Source organism: Lutra lutra, chromosome 2 (assembly GCF_902655055.1).
Source record: "Lutra lutra chromosome 2, mLutLut1.2, whole genome shotgun sequence".
In the NCBI taxonomy this organism is placed as follows: Eukaryota; Metazoa; Chordata; class Mammalia; order Carnivora; family Mustelidae; genus Lutra; species Lutra lutra.
In genome coordinates this window covers 55,950,861-55,970,636 of record NC_062279.1, presented here as the reverse complement: position 1 = coordinate 55,970,636, position 19,776 = coordinate 55,950,861, and the positions used below count along the sequence as shown (strand labels likewise).

The 19,776-nt window shown below is 46.7% G+C and overlaps 1 protein-coding gene across 1 annotated transcript; it reads right to left on the bottom strand.

Annotated features, from left to right (window-relative positions):
- Positions 1-754: 754 nt before the first annotated feature.
- Positions 755-7,612, bottom strand: SOX7 (SRY-box transcription factor 7). The gene is made up of 2 exons (XM_047717460.1): positions 7,247-7,612; positions 755-3,467 (listed from the first exon to the last, which is right to left on the bottom strand). The coding sequence occupies exons 1-2, from the start codon at positions 7,482-7,484 to the stop codon at positions 2,545-2,547; spliced, it is 1,161 nt and encodes a 386-aa protein (XP_047573416.1). The 5' UTR covers positions 7,485-7,612; the 3' UTR covers positions 755-2,544.
- Positions 7,613-19,776: the final 12,164 nt, after the last annotated feature.

Genomic DNA, 19,776 nt, shown 5'->3' with positions numbered 1-19,776 from the left:
TGAAAGTAATGACTATAGATTAGGATCAGAATTGAAGGATAAACATATGCCCATTTGGGCCCTCCCAGAACCCACTCCTTGGCCCAGAGAGTCTGGGAGGAGAACAAGTTACAACTGCTTCCCCACGGAGAGAAGCCAGGCACGGCGACCCGCAAGGGGACTGAGTAATCATCAGCTTTTTCCAGGCATTTTTTGACTGGGCTTTTAATCCTAAACCTCACAAGATGTTACATCTTTTAATTACCAATTCAGGCACTTCTCTGCCTTCTCCACAACATTCCACTGGGTTTTGAAAGCCAGTGATGTCTTGTTATACCACATCAATAAATGCATATTAAAGGGAGAAAGCTAGATATTTTTCTAGATTATTTCAAAGGAGGAAAAAATGTGGCAGCCTTAAGGAAGCAATTGGGCAGAACTTACGTCCTATCTTGAGAGCGCCTGATAATCACCTCATTCCACGTTGCAAGTATGAAGTCATCCGGAGAAAATTGTTCTGCAGGTAGGTTAGGAACTCGTCTTTTCTTTCAATATTCATGATCACAACACTGTTTCTAACATGTCAAATTAGGCTTTATCTCTTTATCATAATTCATAAAATAAATTAAACCAACCCTACAAGATAATTTTTTAAGATAAAAAAAATTGATAAAGTATTTTGACCAGTACTATAAAGGGGAACTGGACATAATATCTACGGCTCCCTGGACAACCTTTTCTGTTTGCAAAACTACATTTCAAATGATAGAATGGCCATGGTACAAAAACATTTATTTAAATTAAATATTTTAGACAGATCAATATCTACAACCATTCCAAGCATGTGTAGTTCTTACAAAAAAAAAAAAATGGAACAGTTTAGCTTAACGTTTGTGATAATGTTTTACAAGATTATTAATATACATTCTGGACTGCACCAGTCAATCATACTGTCGTGAATGAGTCACTATTTATTACCAAATGTCGTATACAGCAATAGCATTAAGATTAATTATATCTTATAAGTAATTTAATAGTAGGACGTCTTGGAAGAAAAAAAAGGATCTCTCAACAATATAAAATATAAGCTAAAAATAGGATAATATATAAAACACTTACATATTTCATACAGGCAATAATGGGCTAGAATTAAAAGACAACTGTCTTTTCCCTCATTGCTAGGTATGTTCCTTCAAAGGAGGTTTGAGAGAAGGATGGAAATGTTTTTTGGGGTGGAGTCAGGGCTCAGAAACATTTTCTGAATCACAGTGCAGTTCTGTTCTTTGGGAAGTCAGTATAGCAAAGGGGAAGTTGTTTTGAAGTGTTAGCCGACGATGCTCCCAAGAACCAGCTGTCTGGTGAGGAGACTGAATTCCCATCTCAGCCATAGGAATGATGTTTAGGATTTTTAAGCCAGGGGATCTTTGAATTCCTGGGCAACTCAAGGGTGGAGGAAGAACAGTGAAAAAGAGAAAAAGAAATCCCAGGAAAGGACGAAGGGGAGTCAGCTACAGTGAGAAGGAAGCTCCTTTTGCACCTGCAGAGGGGAGCGTGTGTTAAAATTTTGCTCAAGAAATGAACACATTCAGATTGGAGGTAAGTGATGTTTTTGTGTAGAAATTCTTTTTAGGTTCCCTGCTCTTTGGGTCATTCGGAACAGGGAGTTAACAAGAAATTGCCAACATCAACAAGAGTATCTGATCTAGGCTGCACAGACATGCATTTAAGGGTGTGCATGAAGGTGTGTGTGTTGTGCATGGCCCACAAACACTGTATATGTTCAGGCTGTGTATAATCTCTTGTAAAGTGTGATAAAAAAAAATAATTCATCTTAAAATAAGGTTTAAAAACCAGTGGTTTGCGTTCAATCTCGTTTTCAGTAGCACACTCAATTCTAGTGGTTAATTTCCCAAATCAAGAGGAGTACTGTCCTTTTGAAAGACCACGGTCATTTTGGAAGGTAGTGCGAATGCAGAAAGCTGTGTGTTCTTGGGCTGCACACAGATTACCACCAGGCTGGACATTAATGAATTTACTAAGACAATCTTCGTTTTCCTTTTAATTAGCCTTGAAAGAATCCTAGATCATAAAACCCTGGAGCAGAAGGTGCCTTAGATGTCAAGTCTGTCCCCAACTTTACAGACTGGGGGAGGGGCTGCAAGGGGAAAAGAACCGAGTGGGGATCCCACCAGCGTCTGGGCCAGAAGCTGGAGAGGTGTGAACGCCGCTGAGATTTTTCACACATTGGTTTCCGCGATGGGGACCCAGAGAAGTAAATGAAAATCTACCATCTTTCTTTTGGCAACTACCTTGCCTTATTCCCAGGGTGTAGCCAATGAAAACCCATCTGAAGGGATATACTCAAAATGTAGGTGGCAGGGAGCAAAGGGGCACTCAGACCGGCAGACCCCGGTTCTGCCCCGCTGACAGTTCAAACATGCACACCCCGGGCCGTTGGAGGACGTCGGTAACACTGCGCGGTTACCTCGGCTCAGCGCTCGGGAAGGAGAGGCTGCGCGAGGCAGGGCCGGGCTGGCTGCCTCGGCCTCTTTGATACGCTGTACTCTATGATACGCTGTAGCTGTTGTAATACGTGGCCGTGGCATCAGCCAGCACGGAGATAAGGCTGGTCTCTGTGGGGCCAGTTGATGTCACCTGGGAGACGGGGACATGCCCACTGAGGGCCACAGCCCCTGTGGCAGAGTCTGGGTGGCCAGGAGTGTTCAAATACTGGTCGAACTCATTCCGATCCATGTCCCCCAGGAGTTCCACCTGGCTCAGCTGATCCAGGGCATCAAAGCCCGGGTGTTCCGGAGGCGGGGAGAGCTGGCCCAGGTGGGCGTGGATGTTGGAGTGGAGTGGGTGGTAGGTGGCAGGGGAATAATAGGCAGGAGACGGGGGACAGGCAGGTACAGTGGACATCAAAGAGACGCCCGGGGACTGGCCGAGGGCTAGGGAGCCCAGGGGGTGGCCGCAGTGGAGGGGGCTGGGGGCGAACTCCGGTGAGTAAGTGGGCCCAGACAGGTGGGGGATGTGGTGGGAGTGCGCATGCTCCTCCTGGCAAGGGGAGGAGAAGAAAGTCTGCTCCGACTCCAGTACGTCCAGGGGCGACATTTCCGGGGGCGTGGGTAGCCCGTATGGGTAAGTGTCCATGCTGCCCGGGGTGCCGCCTCCGCCGGTTGGCCCCTCGTGATAGCAGCCCCGCAGGCTGGGCAGGGCGGAGCCGGGGGAGTACTCACCCCTGTCCTCCTTCTCCCCCAGCGCCCCGCGGCCGCCGCTCCGCTTCTCTGGCAGAGCGTTCTGATCTCGGGAGAGGGAGCTCAGGAGGAAGCCCGGGTCCACACGTTTGCAGAGGCGCTTGGCCTGCTTCTTCCTGCGAGGGCGGTACTTGTAGTTGGGGTAGTCCTGCATGTGCTGCAGGCGCAGCCGCTCCGCCTCGTCCACGTAGGGCCTCTTCTGGGACAGCGTCAGCGCCTTCCACGACTTTCCTGCTCACACAAGTCAGAGAAGGCCCCTTTCAGCATCTGCGTGGCTTGGAGAGGCCGGTTCACCTGTGTCAGACGCTCCTGCCTCCCTGCGTCCACACTCGCACTCGCCGTCAGCCTCCATCCCCATCTCACATCCCCATCCCACCCGCCCCCACCCCACAAAGGACACAAAGGACACTGCACCCCTCGCATCCCGCTCCCATCCCAGATCCTGGCACTGTGGGGCCAAACCAATCTCTCCGGCTTGCAGCCCGCAAAACCACTAAGGCCAACTATGCACAGGGTCGCTTCACCTCTCTTATAAAAGCCTAAAGCCGCGAATCACGCAAACGTATAAACAATGCGGGATTCATAGTGAAAAGCCCACCAGACCCAATGTCAGATGCTCGATAAAAATATATAACGACCACTTTGATCTGGGCTCTTTTTTACCCTAAGTGGACCAAGTTTACTCATTTGTGCATTTTAATGAAAACTCTCTGCCTTTGCTGATTATCTCTGCCTCTCAGGAAGTGATGCTATATTTATTTATGGCATAAATCCCACAGGCCATCTTGCGAGGGAACTCGGGGCTCAGTCCATCGTTTTACAGATCTAATTACAGGATCTCACTTAGGGGAACAGACAGTTATCCCTCACATCTGAAGGTCAGTTAGGACCCTGCCATACGAAGCCCATTGCCAGCATGCTAGCATCTGCCTGCAACATGCACACACATGTGTGCGCATGCACACAGGTGCACAAGCATGCACACATGCACTCATGATAAGGCTTCCTGCTCTCTACTTAATTAGTAGCCTGTGACTGTGGCAGGGGCCAATTGCTCAGTCACTGACTCTTCTCATAGAAGCAAGTTCTTTGACTTCCCTGGGTCTTTATTTTCTTCACTATAAAATGTATTGTGATATTGTCCAATTCAAAACTCTCTCTTTAAGAAGCATCTCACGCTTGAAACCAATTGGTGCTAAAGTGCTGGTTTCACTTGGACTTTCTATTCATCCTTACTCCCTTCTGTATAGTTTTATAAATTGCTTTAGCATCTCTCTCTCTCTCTCATCTGTCAGTACATTCATTGCACATCCCTCTGGCTGCTGCTTTTCTGAAGGTCATTTCTGGACCCTTACCTCCCAGGCGGACCCTGGGGTTCTGCAACTTTGGAAGTCCCCTCCCCCAACTTGACTCTAATGTATCCTGAAGTTTGAGACCTACTAGCTTGGAGTTAAGTACCCCCATCCCCACTCCCTGTAAGGAAAGGAGCCACATGTCCCACCCAGAACTCTCGGCATAGGGCCCCCTACAGAGCTCCGTGGCCTGTCTCCTCAGTACCCGCACTGGCCCACTCTGCATGCCTGGCCCTCATAGAGCACTGGAGGAGGGCAATTATTAAAGGCACTCTACCATTGGGATGAAAGTTTAACTATTGTGACAGACCCATCAATTAATATAATTAGGTGTCACTTAAAAGGGCAACTCCAAAAGTGTCAGGAACTCTGGGTTTAGGGCTGGTCAGCAGTTCCCAGCCTGTGGCTGAGACTGCAAAGTTGTTGCAAGAGGCCCAAAATAGAGGCACACCCCACACCTTGTCTGTAGACTGAATTTAAAATGTGACTCTAGTTTCTAAGTGTACGTAGATATCATAATATTAATAAAATAGTCATTTTAAATTTCATTAAATATATTAACTTTTTTTATGTGCCTTTTTATTCATAGTATCCTCAAAATAGTAGTGCTACTAGGTGAAATTGTGATGTTAAAGACTGGAAAGCTTAGAGGCAAAAAAGTTGGGGACCCGGGGCGCCTGGGTGGCTCAGTGGGTTAAGCCGCTGCCTTTGACTCAGGTCATGATCTCAGGGTCCTGGGATCGAGTCCCGCATCAGGCTCTCTGCTCAGCAGGGAGCCAGCTTCTCTCTCTGCCTGCCTCTCTGTCTACTTGTGATCTCTGTCTGTCAAATAAATAAATAAAATCTTAAAAAAAAAAAGTTGGGGACCCTTTTCTAGGTCGGAAAGGAAATGCCTGGGCAAGATCATGGGTGGAAGTGGATCATCATGCTGCCCCCTAGTAACAGGTGTAGGAAGTCCATATTTTTAAAAGCCCCTTGCCCCTTGTTGTGCAGTTAGGCAGGAAGGAATCAGTGTCTTTCCTGCAAAATGAATTATAACCTCTGGAAGCTTAAGTGAGGCTTGTCAACAGGGATCAGCTCACAAGAGGCATTTGTCAGGTTGGTCCTTTTGCCTTCCCATTCCCTGGGCTGTAGGCAGCCTCAGTCCCGAAAGGCTCCCCAGCCTGAGCTCCTCTCCCACCTCTGGCCTGGGCCTGCAACAGAAAACTCACTCTGTCCTGGTCACAGGAGCTGCGCTTGATCAAAAGGCACAGTGCCTGGGCCCATGAAAAAAAATGTTGAAGGACCCACCAAAAAAAAGTATTTTCATTTCTTTAAAAACCTGAAGAAAAAAAAATAAACTTTTAGGTAAATGCTTTACTGTTGTATATATTAATATATTTGTCTTTATGCCCATACAGTATGAAATATAATTTTTAATATTTTTATGAACAAAGGGGCTCACTAAGACACTGATCCACCATTGTGTCCCGTGCTTATCTAGCCAGGGGACTGGGCTATGCATGGGTAGGAGACTTTTGGAAACCAGCATCTTTGAAAGGGCATCTACACTGCAGGAAGGACCCCTTTTGGGGGCCTGTAGGTTTAGCCGAAGAAAGGTGGGTGACAGCCCTCACTCCAGGGTTTGGAGCTCTGGAGGGAAAAGAAAAAAAAGCTCAGTTCTGGGGGAGGGGTGTGGTTGGGGAGGGTCAGTCCAGCCTCAGGTGACCACATACTTCCCCTTGTCCCACTGTGCCTACAAAGTGCTTTGAAATGTTTCCACAAGTTAAAATGAATAAAACCTCCGTGGAAGGGCAAAAAGGAGTAGAGCAGTTGAAAGTACTCAGCTCCAGACCTGGGAAAGAAGAAACCCCCACAAAAACCCTACTGGAACTCTAAATTTTCAGACCTGCCCTAACTTCTTTCTCTGGGCTCCTCTGGTCGGGCTAGTCCTTGTCCCCAGGCCCACTGCCCCTGCTCAGCAGCCCTCAGAAAGTGGCGGGCTTCAGGACAGACCTCACTGGCTGCCCTGAGCGTCCCAATCACAGTATCTATCCGCTGCGATTGAGAAATACATTATCGAATCGAGTCTATGTGCGCATTTTTTGCTGTAGGTTTAATAATTAAGTTAAAGAAAGGATGCGTTTCGGCAAGGTTTCTCTTGACGAATATTAGTTAATAATAGTTAACAACCTCCTTCTGTGATTGTGCCAGTGGTAAATTCAGGGAATAGTGGGTTTCCCGCTTGGATATTCCTAGCAAACACCGGTTCCACCCAGCCTCCGGGTTTCCGTCCTGACCTGTGTGCGCGTAGGTCCCGGTCGCCGGGCGACCGGGGCCTGGCAGCTGATGGCCACGCCTGTCCCTTGGGTTCCCGCGAGTGGGCTTCCTGGCCCACCCCAGCAGGCCGCGCGGTTTCACTTTGGGCGTCGTCGAGGTATCCCGGCTCTGAATCCAGGTTACTGTGCGCTTACCCACGCTCGCACAGATGCCCAACCTCGCGGGCACAGCGAGCGCGAGCACTCCCCGAGCATACCCACACCCGGGTCCTACCCAGGCACCCCGCGCTCTCAGGACCGCAACACGGCCCCTAGAAGCGAGCCCCGGGGACCCGCCTCTGCCCGCGCCCCCGGCCCGCCGACCTGCCGGGATGCCCCGCCCGCCCGCTGGCTTACTCACCCAGCATCTTGCTGAGCTCGGCGTTGTGCAGGTCCGGGTTCTGCACCGCCAGACGTTTCCTCTCGTCCTTGGCCCACACCATGAAGGCGTTCATGGGCCGCCGGATACGGCTCTCTGCGCCCTTGTCCCCCGGCGGGCGGGGGGCGGCCGGCGGCGACAGCCCATCCGACAGCTCGGTTTCCAGGGTCGGGCACTCGAGCCCCTCGGGCCACGGATAAGCTCCCAACAGCGAGGCCATGGCCGCACGGGGGTCCCCTCGCTTCGTCTCGCAGGGCAGGCGCTGACCTGGCCCTCGCACGGGTCGGGCGTCCAACTTGGCTGGCAGCCGCGGCCCGTCCCTTTATCAGCTTCGTGCGGCCACGTCCTCCAATGATTCTCGAAGGCGGCGCGGCCCCTCCCTCCGTCTAGGCTCGGGCCCACTCCCTGCGTCCTGGGCCACCGCGTCCCCACTCCGACCTGCCGGGATGGGGATAAGGGAGGGAGGGCCACTTCCCCGCGCCCGCCCCGGCCCGCCCCTCTGCCTTCCGAGTCCCTCCCGGGAATCCGCCCCTGGCCGCCTCCCGTCCTGCCCGCTCTGGGTGCAGGTGTCGCAGAGCCAGGAGGCTGGCGCCGCCCGCAGTCCCGTCGCCCCGGAGCGGGAGTCAGACTCCAGTGCCCTGTCCCGACTGGCCGTGGCCTCTCCCAGCCACACTCCACCAGCTACTCCCGCGTCTGGAATCCCATGGAGAACTGAAGCCAAACAGGTTTCGCTAGGCCAGGCTGGGCGGGAGAGGAATTGACCATGAATCCCCCCAGAGCAGCCTGTGTTCTGAAGAGAACATTCTTCACCTTCTTGTAAAATGAACAGGGCTCCAACATCCTCACTCCCAGCCAGCTTTGGCGGCCAGAGACTTGCCAGGAGGAGGGATGCACTCTGCATGGGGCTCTATGCAGTGCTCACAGAGCCCCTGCAACTCCCAGGCTGTCTTGAGGGCTGGACTGCATTCTCAGTTCTCCTTCATTCACTCTGTCATCTGATTTCTCTCCTCTAACACCCTTATCTCCACACCACACTAGTCTCAGAGGTCCTCAGGGTCTTCAGCTCCCTCATCTTCTCTCTGTATTTTCCTTCTGGTTGTATTTTATCTTGTCTCCGTCTGGCTTCTGCTTCTAGGCTTGGAGTTGCTCTGGCCCTCCCTTCCCCCCTTGCTCAATGGCTTTCCAGCAGCTTTCCGACTTCCCAGGTTAGATGGCGGCAGGTTCTGGACTTGTGCTCAACTGCGAGGGCTGAGGGCTGGGAGCTCAGGGTAGTCTCTCCAAGATGCCAGCCCTCTGCCCCCAGGGCAACTCATATGAGCCTGGCTGTTCTCCTGGCTCTCGGGCAGCACCGGCACACAGTAGGCGCTCAGGAACTGCTGAATAAGCGAAAGAATAAGGGAGTAAATAAGGCTTAGACACACCCTATTGTATAAAACACGACAATCATGAGGCTTGATTAGATCCTGGAATTCAATCTACAAATATTTACTGAGCGCCATCCCTGTTTAGGGCTTAGTAGAGGTGACCCTGAAAGGAGGTAGCATTGTCCTGGGAGGACCCTGGGGTCTGGAGCCAGGACCTGTCTTCAGTGTTTGATTACTTAATGCATGACTCTGGGCAAGTCATGTATCTCTCTAGGCCTTTTTTCCTAAACCTAAAAGGAGGACAATGATAAGACTTGATCTCATGAGGCTGTTGTGAAGACTCGGTGAGATAATACACATGAAAGCTTAAACTCTATATGATGCTTGCTGTTAATACAACTCTGGATGTAAAGCCCTGTAAATTTTAAGACCAAATTTCAATGCCCTAGGGTGCACACAGTTCATAAGTGCCTCGTGTGCAACATGCGCTCCCAGACAGGCCCCACGGACCCCAAGGCAAGTGGGTGGAGAAATGCAACTTCTGTTTTTAAATCCCAATTTTAATCTACAGAACCCAGGATAATTTTCATCTCAGAATGGGCTTTACTCATAAAATAATAGATTGCTTAGTTTTATTCTCCTTTTCCAGAAGGATCCAGCAGCAGCACCCTAGACCCATGTGCTCCACACACTACCCTCGCAGGCCAGAACTGAGCAGCAAAGGGAGCAGGTGCTGGCAAGAAAGGGGGTGTCTTGAAACCGGGAGAGCATCCTGGAACCCAAGGTGGAGCAGAGGGCCTCGCTGGCGCCAGGGACCAAGTGGACAGTGGGGGGAAAGGGGGATGCGTGCAGAGAGAATGTGTCCACAGTCTAGGCAGACATCCCTACCCCTGAAAGCCTAGGTCACTTCCTGTGTTAGACCCCTCTACCAGAAATTCCTCAAGAAAAATCCCCAGGCCAGGATAATCTAGGAACCCCGGGGCACCAGAGTCGCGCCAGGCCACGGGAGGGCACCTCATTGGGGTATGGAGGGAAAGAGAAGGGACCACGACTGAGGGTTCGGGAGGGGGAACTGCGCTGCAAACGTGGATCCCTGAAACAACTCGGCTGCGACTCTTTCTAAGCCCACCGCCGCTGCAGGGCACAGACAGTGCTCCGAAGGCCCAGAGGCCTCTAGAGGACAGAGGCCCCTTGCCGGCCGCGGACGTTCCCACTCCAGCCCCCAGCCTCTGGCGCGGTGCCGGCGCGTTTCGGGAGCAGAGAGAGCACGCAGTGGGGCCGCGCCCAGGCACCAGGTTAGAAAGAGGCTCGGGATCCGGGTAGCGCGGAGCGATCAAGTTGGGCTCCAAACGTCTTTCGCAAAGTTGGAGAAAACAGCGGGGGCGGGCGCAGAGAAAATACAAGCTGTGATTGTTGTTTCCAATTGTTTCATTTCTTGCATTTCGTCTGGGGAAAGTGCACGAGACTGGGTCGTCCAGGACCTGGACGTTAAGGGCCACATGGCTCGCATGAGCGCTGCTCCCAGCGTATGAGCGCTCTGCTCACGGGAACCTGGGCTCTTTTGCTCGCTCCTTTCCTTCACTACTTAATTTGCACCCGCGCATTGATTTACCAGGGCAGCTTTATGCGAACGTGCCCTGCTGAGGGCGGTGCTAAGAGATGCGTGTCCTTCTGCCTCTCTGGTCACTGCGACCTTCAGTCTCCGGAACTCCGAATGGACCTCAAGCGTCCCCAAAGCCCGGTGCTCCCGAGCCTTGAGCCGGAGGGCCAAGGCTGGCGATCCCCCATCCCCCATCTCCCTCACCGTGCAACAGCCCCTACACTTGCTTGGGCCTGCGCTGGGCCCAGGACGGCAGCCAGTTGTCCGTAGGGGCTCCGCACGGTGAATTCGCAAGCAATCAAACCAAGAAGTCTCCAGTAGGGGCAATGGAGTGGGGTCCGCAGCGGGATGGGATAGAGGTTCCGTCAAACACCGAAGAGCAGTCTGAGCAGCGGTCTGCGTGTGACGCCTCAGGGACACAGTGGGCACCGCGCGAGTACAACACAGGAGACCTGTCCGCACAGGGACCTGAGCAAGCCTTTACTTCCCCGTGTGTATTGCGAGAACTGCACTCTCTGCTCCCTCAAATGACTTTTGCTTCCTTTCCTTTCTTTTCTTTTTCCTTTCCTCCTTCCCTATTTCCCTCCTTCCCCCTTCTTTCTCCCATCCCAGTCTCCCCCTCTTTCTCTGCTCCCTCCCATGTCTTTCTTCAGCTCAGCTCTGTAGTTGAACACGGGTTTCCAGGAATACAGGACTTGAAGTCTGAAAGCCCCAGTGTAAATTGCTACAATTTACTAGCAGTGTCATTTACTTGATCTCAGCCCCGGTTTCTTCATCTGTAAAATGGGGACAAAATCAGGATGACTGATACATTAGTTGTCAAATCATCTCCTATGCTTTAAAGAATTGTGAATTGTTACAATGAATGGATGACATTTTACATAAAATTAATAGGGTCAGGCCTTCAGAACCTTCCCCCTCAAGGAGTTTTCCTTATTCTGTTCCAAACCTAAGAATTCTGGTGACTCTGGGAGAAGGGGAAGGAGGGGAGCCTGGTGCACATTCCCTGCTCTGAGTGGCAGCTCCTGCACAGGAGCTCAGCATCTGGACCACGCATAGCACTGGGCTGGGGGAGCCACAGCTGCCAGCTCTCATGTCTACAATGGTTTGTGCATGTGTTTGCTGGTGCATTTCATCCTTCGGTTGAAATCATCACCACCATAACCTTTCCTCACACTAATTTATATACTTGACTGGCAGTCTTCGTAAAAGGTCATTTGCTGACCCATCTGGGCCTCTACACAAACCCTCTTGGAAGCAGACAGCCCCAATGGTGTCATTAAGCCCTTTCCCTGATGACACAGGTGAGGCTGCAGCTGGCAAGGGGCAGAGCAGAGACGTGAACAGACATCCCTTGCCTTTGTGCTTTTGCTCCCTGGTTGCAGGGCTCTCCAGAGTCAGCTCCCAGCTTCCCACCCTCAGCAGAGCCCCAGGCCAGAGAGAGAAGGGCTTCTAACCAGCTGCTGTGTCTCCCTTGTCCTTGTGCCCTCTCCAGTCTGGTCCCTCCAAGTTCCACTGGCGCTTTCCTCACCCAAAAGGTGTTTGAAGTTCAAGGAAATGTGAAAAGCAAAGGAGCAAACCCCTGTTGGCCATGGGTGAGGTGCATGCTGGAGAGCCAGGAAACCTGCCCAGGCCTGCCAGCTGCCTCTTCCCCCACTCCTCACAGCTGATCCAGCAAAAAGAGACCCTGACTTCCCTCTAAGCAGTTGTACTCAGGGTTGCTCTTTTCTAACCTAGAGCAATCTCTCCATAGTCATTCAGGAGGAATTCATCAAGGTCCCTAATTTAGAATCATTTGGGTAGGTGGGATTAAACAACACTGTGTGGACTTAAGATGTACCTGTAGGCTTGCCTGAGTGGCCTGGAAGTAGGCAGAGCACAAGGAAACTGGGACAGATCTTCACTGCCTCTGAGGTTTAACTGCTTTTCTACAGGCACTAGGGGAAGTGGAATAGGGTTTCCAAACTACATTGTTCCTGAATGTGGGGAGGGTAGATCTCTTGCCAATATCAAAATCCCTTTGTAAGAAGGACTTAATACTAAAAAAGGACTGGGATGCAGAAGCCCAAGATTTCCCGAGATGGCCCACATCAGACTTGTCACACACACCAGAATCCCCTCCCCCACACAGAAGTGCTCGTTGCCGATTAATCCTGTCTCCCAGCAAATGGTGGGAAGAACCCTGACTTGAAGCTAGAAGACGTAAGTCCAGTCCCATCGGCTACTGCTGGCTGACACGTTTGAGCCAGTCACCTAACCAGTGCACATGGTGGAGAGTAACATGAAGCCAGTGAGGTGAAGGGCTTGCCTGTGCTATATGCATTCTCCAGGGCAAGGCAGAGGGAAGCCAGTGCACATTCTGGGTTTTGTGTTTGCTTCTCCCTAGCACTGAGGGCTGGAAGAGCTCCAAGCCAAGAACACACTTTTTCTACATTAATTTTCTTCTACTCCACTCTGAACAATGGCCAGTTTTTCTTCTGTAAGGGAGTATGTATGTAGGATTACTGCACTGAAATGATCTCTCTTTAATTAGTCAGAAGCTAGACTTTCAGACTTTAGATGGAAAAACCAACAAATTACAAGAAAAACTAACAGTTGGTTCAAGGGGGTCTGTTTCTATCTCTTTATCCTATTGCCTATTCTTTCCAAATGCCTAGGAGGAAGAAGGGAAACTGATTAGAAGTCATCTTTAAATAATACACAGTGGAAATAGGAAGAAATGGGAATGAGTCTTTTCTTGGGCCTTCTGTACAGGAGTCTGATTTCTGGGTAAATAGTGGCAGGATCATGACTGACATTGTGAGGTGATACTGATAGAGATCTCATCATGGAGAACTGTGTCATCAACCAACATTTCTGGTGTGAGAAGCTAAGGATACGTCCTGTTTGTTTAGCTTATGAGATTTTCTTCTTGAATAGATTTCAGCTTGCCATTATTTTATGTTTTGCTTTTACCATTATTTTATGTTTTGCTTTTTAATAAGGTATAACATGCCTATGGAGAAGTGTGCCAATGGTGACTCTGCTGAGATTTCATAAGGTGAACACACCTGCATAAGTAGTGCTCAGATCATGAAACAGAATTTTACTAGTCCTGCTATTTTAAGGCGTCCCACCACCATTAAATTTTAAGTTCCCTTAAGGCAGGACTGACTATCATTCTGTTTTACAATATAGAATATTAATAGAAAATTTGAGGTATCACAAAGCCAACAAGTCAAAGACAACTGCCACTGGAAAGCTAGTTACTCACAGTTCCCAAGAGGGTACTCTATACTCTTGGGGACATATAAGCACTATGGGGAAGCACTGGAAGGGGGCAAAAGCCTTCACTGTGGTTTCCTCAGGAAGGCCAGGTAAGGGAGGGGAAGTAGGCTTAGGATTGGCTAGTCTGAAGAATTTGAACGGGCTCTGGAGTATAAGAGCTGTCCCTGTTTGTCTGGTACCTGGCCTTGAGGTGATTTGGGCAGGTGGACAGTGGCCCAGAGTGTGAGAGTGCTATGAAGGAGATGGTTGTGGGTGTGGTTTTGTACTTGAAAAGTGCACTAGCAGTTGAGTTGTTTACTATCTCTAGGGATTGGCTAGCCGTGGGAGGGGCAGTCCCTCCAGAGTCAGCAAGGCCCCTGATATCAAAGCATCAAAATATAGCCAAGGACTCTGTTAATGCACAGTTATCTTTGACACTCCAGAACCTAAAATAATGTGTTGCACATAAAGGGCATTCAATGAAAGGGGAAAGATAGAAGGAAAGAGTAAGGGAGGGAGGGAGGAAGGGCAGTGGGAACAATGTCCAGTGGGTGGGTGGCTAGTAGGGCAACAAGAGGGCTCACTTCCCACAAGCACTGAAGTAAGATGCCCCTAACAACTCATGTGAACAGACTGCATTCAACATCTCCTGGATTTATATTCAGAAAGATTGAATGTCTCAGCAGTTTTAGATGTCCCTTTATGAAGACTTCACTGGGAAACACACCCCTCATTCCACATATCCACTCAGACCACCTATCTAAATTGATCCTTGAATGATTTGCCCCACATTTCCACTAGCCTATGACAGTGATCTAGGAAGGGATGCCCTACAGTTCTCTACTGCTGTGTGATTAACCACCCATTATTCTAGGTGACTCTGTGCATCAGGAATTTGGATCATGTACAGTAAGGGTGTCTGCTTCATGATGTCTGAGGTCTCAGCTGGAAAGGTACAAATAACTGAAAGTAACTAGAATGATCATGAGCTGGAACTATCTGGAAGTTTTTTCAGCCATCTGTCTGGCACCAGGGCTGGCGTCACTCAAAGGCTGGGCTAACCAGAGTATCTATTCACGAATTTCCCATATTGTATTGACTTCCTTTTAGTATGGTGGCCTCTAAGTAGATGGACTTCTTAAATGCTAATGCAGCTCCAAGAATTAGGGTTCCCACAAACAAAGTACATGGGATTTTTTTGCTTTGGCCTAGAAGTCACATGGCATCACCTCTAACCAATACTCTATTTATCAAAGCAGTCACAAGCCTGGCCAGATTTAAGGGAAGGGAACATAGATCCCAAGTCTCAATATGGGAAATGTTAAAGGATTTTGGCATACTTTTGAAACCACTATGAGATGTGTGTATGTGTGAGATGATGAATGGTAAGAACACCATAAATTTAGAACTCAAATAACTAAGTAACTCAAAACAACACTCTTTCCTACCCCAAGGTCAAAGTCAAGGCAAAGAAGTATGTCACCCTCTTCTTCATGTCTTCTGCCCACATATATTATACAATGCCATTCCTTTAAAATGTTTTTCAAAGCTTCCCCAAAGAAAATAATAGAAATAGGGTAACAATAATTTCATTTCAAAGATGGAGACTGCTGAGGCATAAGGTATATTAGGGCCATAAAACAATTTAAAGGATGGGACTGGGTCTGGATACCAAAATTACATTTTGAAAAAAGCTTAATGAGTTATGGATCCACATTTGGAACTGGAATTTGTAAAGTTTTATTGGAAGGGGGCTTGGGCTATTTGGTAAGAATTGAAGTACAAGTAGGGAAAATGGTTTCCAAGGCCTTCTTCAACTAGGTTTTAACTCTTGCCATCCTCTCACTTCAACAATGAATCTAGTCAATGTAATTTTGAAGCAGAACTAATAACAGCCTTGTTTACTTATATAAACAAGTATTTTACCTATTTATTTTTAGTTGTTTATTTTTTTAAAAATTGAAAGTGATCTTACAAGTCACATCCCATTTCATTTCCAAACATCCTACAAGGAAAGCAAGGAACACATATTATTAATACCCTAGTTTTGTAGATGAGCAACCGAGGTTCACAGACATTAAATGACAGCTAGTGAGTGGCAGAATGGGTAAAATGACTCAGCCCAAGGCTCTCTCAGGAAGACCCATTCATTGCTAGCTCTCCAGAAGTTGTAGTGTTCAAATGAAATGAGGCTGGTTGTATATAAACAAATAATATAATGTGTAAGAAAGTAAACTTTAAGTTACAGAAAATTCCACTTCTGCCCATGATGGAGAAACAGGGATTAGATTTATCTTCTCACCTTAAATCATGACAAAACTAGATGAAATATATAAAACAGAAGTTTCCAGACATTATACACAGACAGTGTGGAACAATAATCATGGAAAAGATATAAACAAGGTGAATCCAGTAAATTCCCCTGCTCACTGTCTGGAGAAAATTTCCAGCCACAGCATGGGGAAGAGAAACTGAAACAAAGACCAGGGTTTTTGCTGTGTCAAGGAGACAAAACTCTGAGCTCAGGGAGGACAAAGCAAAGAAGAGACTGCACAGAGGAAGAGCCTCAAAGAGTTGCAGAAGGGTCTCCTTGATCTTTGGCTGAGTACTCATCTGTATATATAGGTGAAAAAATACTAATGCTGTGTGGGAAAAAAATATGGGAAAAAAGTAGGAGGAATAATCTGAGTTCATACAGGGCCAGAAAGAGTTCCTGTTCCCACTGGCCAAGGTGTAAAGCTCTTAATACATGAGGCATCAGGTATTGTCCTCAGAAGAGCACTGCCTCATTAAAAAAAAGTACAACTCATAGCTAGGATAAAAACAAGCAAAAATAGAAAGAAAGAGAAATGATAATGGAGTTAGCAGATAAGGATATTAAAAGAGATATTTAAATATACTCCATATGTTCAAGAAGATAAGGAAAAAAATATGATAGGGAAATAAAGGATCTAAAATGACTCAAATAAAAATTTTAAAATTGCAATATACAATATTTGGAATATAAAATAAACTAGCTAAGATTAACATCAGATTAGATATTACAGAATAAAATATTAGTGAACAAGAGACAAACTATCCACAATGAAAAGCAGAGAGAAAGATGAATGAAAATAGAGAAGCAATAACCTGTGAGACAATATTAAGTGGCCCACCATAAAAGCAACTGAAGTCCCAGAAGAAAAGGAGATATTAAAATCTATATTTGAGAAAATAATGGCTAAAAATTTTCCAAAGTTAATGGAAACTACTAATCCACTGTTTCAAAAAGATCAACAATCTTCAACCAGAAGAAACATAAAGAGACCACAAATAGACACATCATAGTTGAACTTCTGAAAATCTTAAAAGCAACCAGTTAAAAGGACACATAACTAGAGGAACAAATATAAGAATTACAGTAGACTCCATGCTTGAAACTATGCAATCCAAAAGACAATGGAATAACATTTTTAAAGTGCTAATCAAGAAAAATTATAATATCCTCAACCTAGAATTCTATATCCAGCAAAAATTTCCTTTAAAATGAAGGCAAAATAAAGGCTTTTCAAAGAGGCAGAAGCTTCATGAATTCATTATCAGTAGGCTGGCTATATATATATATTCTGAAGGAAGTCCTTCTGGCAAAAGGAAATGATACCAGATGGAAATTGGATCCACATAAAGGAATGATAATATATGGGTAAATATAAGCTATTTTTTTCTACTTTAAAAACCTCCTTGAAAGATAATTGATTCTTTAAAGCAAAAATAATAGCACTATATTATGGCACTTTTAAAATATGTAGAAATAAAATGTTATGACAATAGTCCCAAGGCCATAAGAAGGGACATGAAAATATACTGTTGTGATGTTCTCATTCTATATGTGAGGTGATATTACATTATTTACTGGTAGACTGATCAATTAAAGATACATATTGTAAACTCTATAGCAACCAGTGTTTTAAAAAAGCAAATAGACTTAACGGTTGATAAAATTGTATCATAAGAACTTCAATTAATCTAATTTACCCAAGACATGAAAGGAGAAAAAAAAAAAAAGAAAAAACAGATGGGACAAATAGAAAACATAGGGGTGCCTGGGTGGCTCAGTGAGTTAAGGCCTCTGCCTTCGGCTTAGGTCATGATCCTGGGATCCTGGGATAGAGCTCAGCGTGGAGCCTGCTTCCCCCTCTCTCTCTGCCTGCCTCTCCACCTACTTGTGATCTCTGTCTGTCAAATAAATAAAATATTTAAAGAAAGAAAAGAAAACATATAGTAAGTTATTAGATTAAAACACAACCATATTGATGACTGCATTAATCATTTATGGCCTAAACACTTCATTTAAATGGAAGAGATTGTCAGATTGGAAAAGAAGCCAGACTAACTATATGGTGCCTGTAAAAAATTCACTTTAGACACAAAAACACAGATAGATTAAAAGCATGGTAATTTTAGTTTCCAGTCTGGCATGTAAGGAGCCTGGAAATCATCAATCCCATTCTAACAATAAGAAAAAAGATAAACTGAAATTCAACAACTCTTTCTAGATCCATCAGAGAATTGAGGTCATGAAAGGTCATGAAAATGAGGTAATAAAAAAACATTGGTCTCTGTCCCTGGTTCCTAGGACTGAGTTCCTGAAACCCTTGCAATTCCCTAATAAGAGCACTAGGAACATCTTTTGTTCTTTGGAAGTGAGTCTGGGTGGGTATTTGGATGGCTCCTGGATGGGGGGTTCACCAGAAAGATCAGATTTGGAATTTTCAGCCCCACTCCCTACTTCTCCAAGAAGGGTAGAGGGGCTGAAAATTGAGTTAACAATTGATCATATCTACACAAGAAAGCCTTCATAAAGTCCCAAAATCCAGACATCCAGAGAGCTTCCAGGTGGATGAACACAGACACAGCACGAAGCTGGCATACACCAACTCCCCAGGGATAGACACTCCTGTGCTCAGGACCCTCCCACACCTTGCCCTATCTACCTCTTTATGGGGCTGTTCATGTGTATTCTTTATCATATCATTTAATGAACTGGTAAATATAAGGGTTTTCCTGAGATCTTTGAGTCACTCTAGTAAATTGGTGGAGCCCAAGGAGGGGGTCATTTGAACTTCTGATCTATAATCAGTTGTTTAGAAGCATAGGTGATAAGAAGGTGTTGCAACTGGCATGTGAAGTGTGTGGACATGGGGGGCAATCTTGTGGGACTAGGCCCTTAACCTGTGGGATCCGATGCTATCTCTGGGTAGATAATGACAGAATTGAGGTAAATTATAGGACAGTCAACAGGTATTTCAGAGAATTTCTAGATGTTTTGAAGAATTTCCACACATTTGGCAACCAGAAGTGAAGTTCTTTATGCAAGTAGTAAAGGAGACTCATAGGGAAGAAACATACAGTAGGGAAGAACTGGGTTTTTCTCCCTACAGAGAAGGAAGAAAAGAGGTTTTTCCAAACAAAAGGCTAACTGCTGTCTCCAAGATTAGAGAGCCAGATAGGTGGATACAAAGAATCACAACTTACCAGAGCAGAAATCCATGAGGAGAAACTTCCACAGGGACCAGTACCAGGTTCCACTTACTCAGTACCTCATACCTGGCTTTCAAGAAAAAAAAAAAAAAATACAAGGCATACTAAAAGGCAAAGAACACTGTTTGAAGAGACAGAGTGAGCACTGGAACCAAACTCAGATATTAAGAGATGTTGGAATTATCATGTTAAGATAACTATGATTAATATGTTAAGGGCTCTAGTGGAAAAAGAGGACAACATGCAAGAACAGACAGGTAATGCAAACAGAGAGATGGGAATTCTAAGAAAAAATAAAAAAGAAATGTTCAAAGTAAAAGCATTATAACAGAAGTGAAGAATGCTTTTGATGGGTTCATTAGTAGACTGGATGCGACTAAGCAAAGAATCAGCAAGTCTGAGGATATGTCAATAGAAACTCCAAAATTAACAAGACAGCAAACAACAAGTGTTGGAGAGGTTGTGGAGAAAGAGGAACCCTCTTACACTGTTGGTGGGAATGCAAGCTGGTACAGCCATTTTGGAAAACAGTGTGGAGATTCCTTAAGAAATTAAAAATAGAGCTACCATATGACCCTGCAATTGCACTACTGGGTATTTACTCCAAAGATACAGATAGTGAAAAGAAGGGCCATGTGTACCCCAATGTTCATAGCAGAAATGGCCACAGGAAGAGTAAGTTGGGGGAAATAGGAGGGGAAGATGAAGCATGAGAGACTGTGAACTCTGAGAAACAAACAGAGGGTTTTGGAGGGGAGGGGTGTGGGGGGTTATGTGAGCCT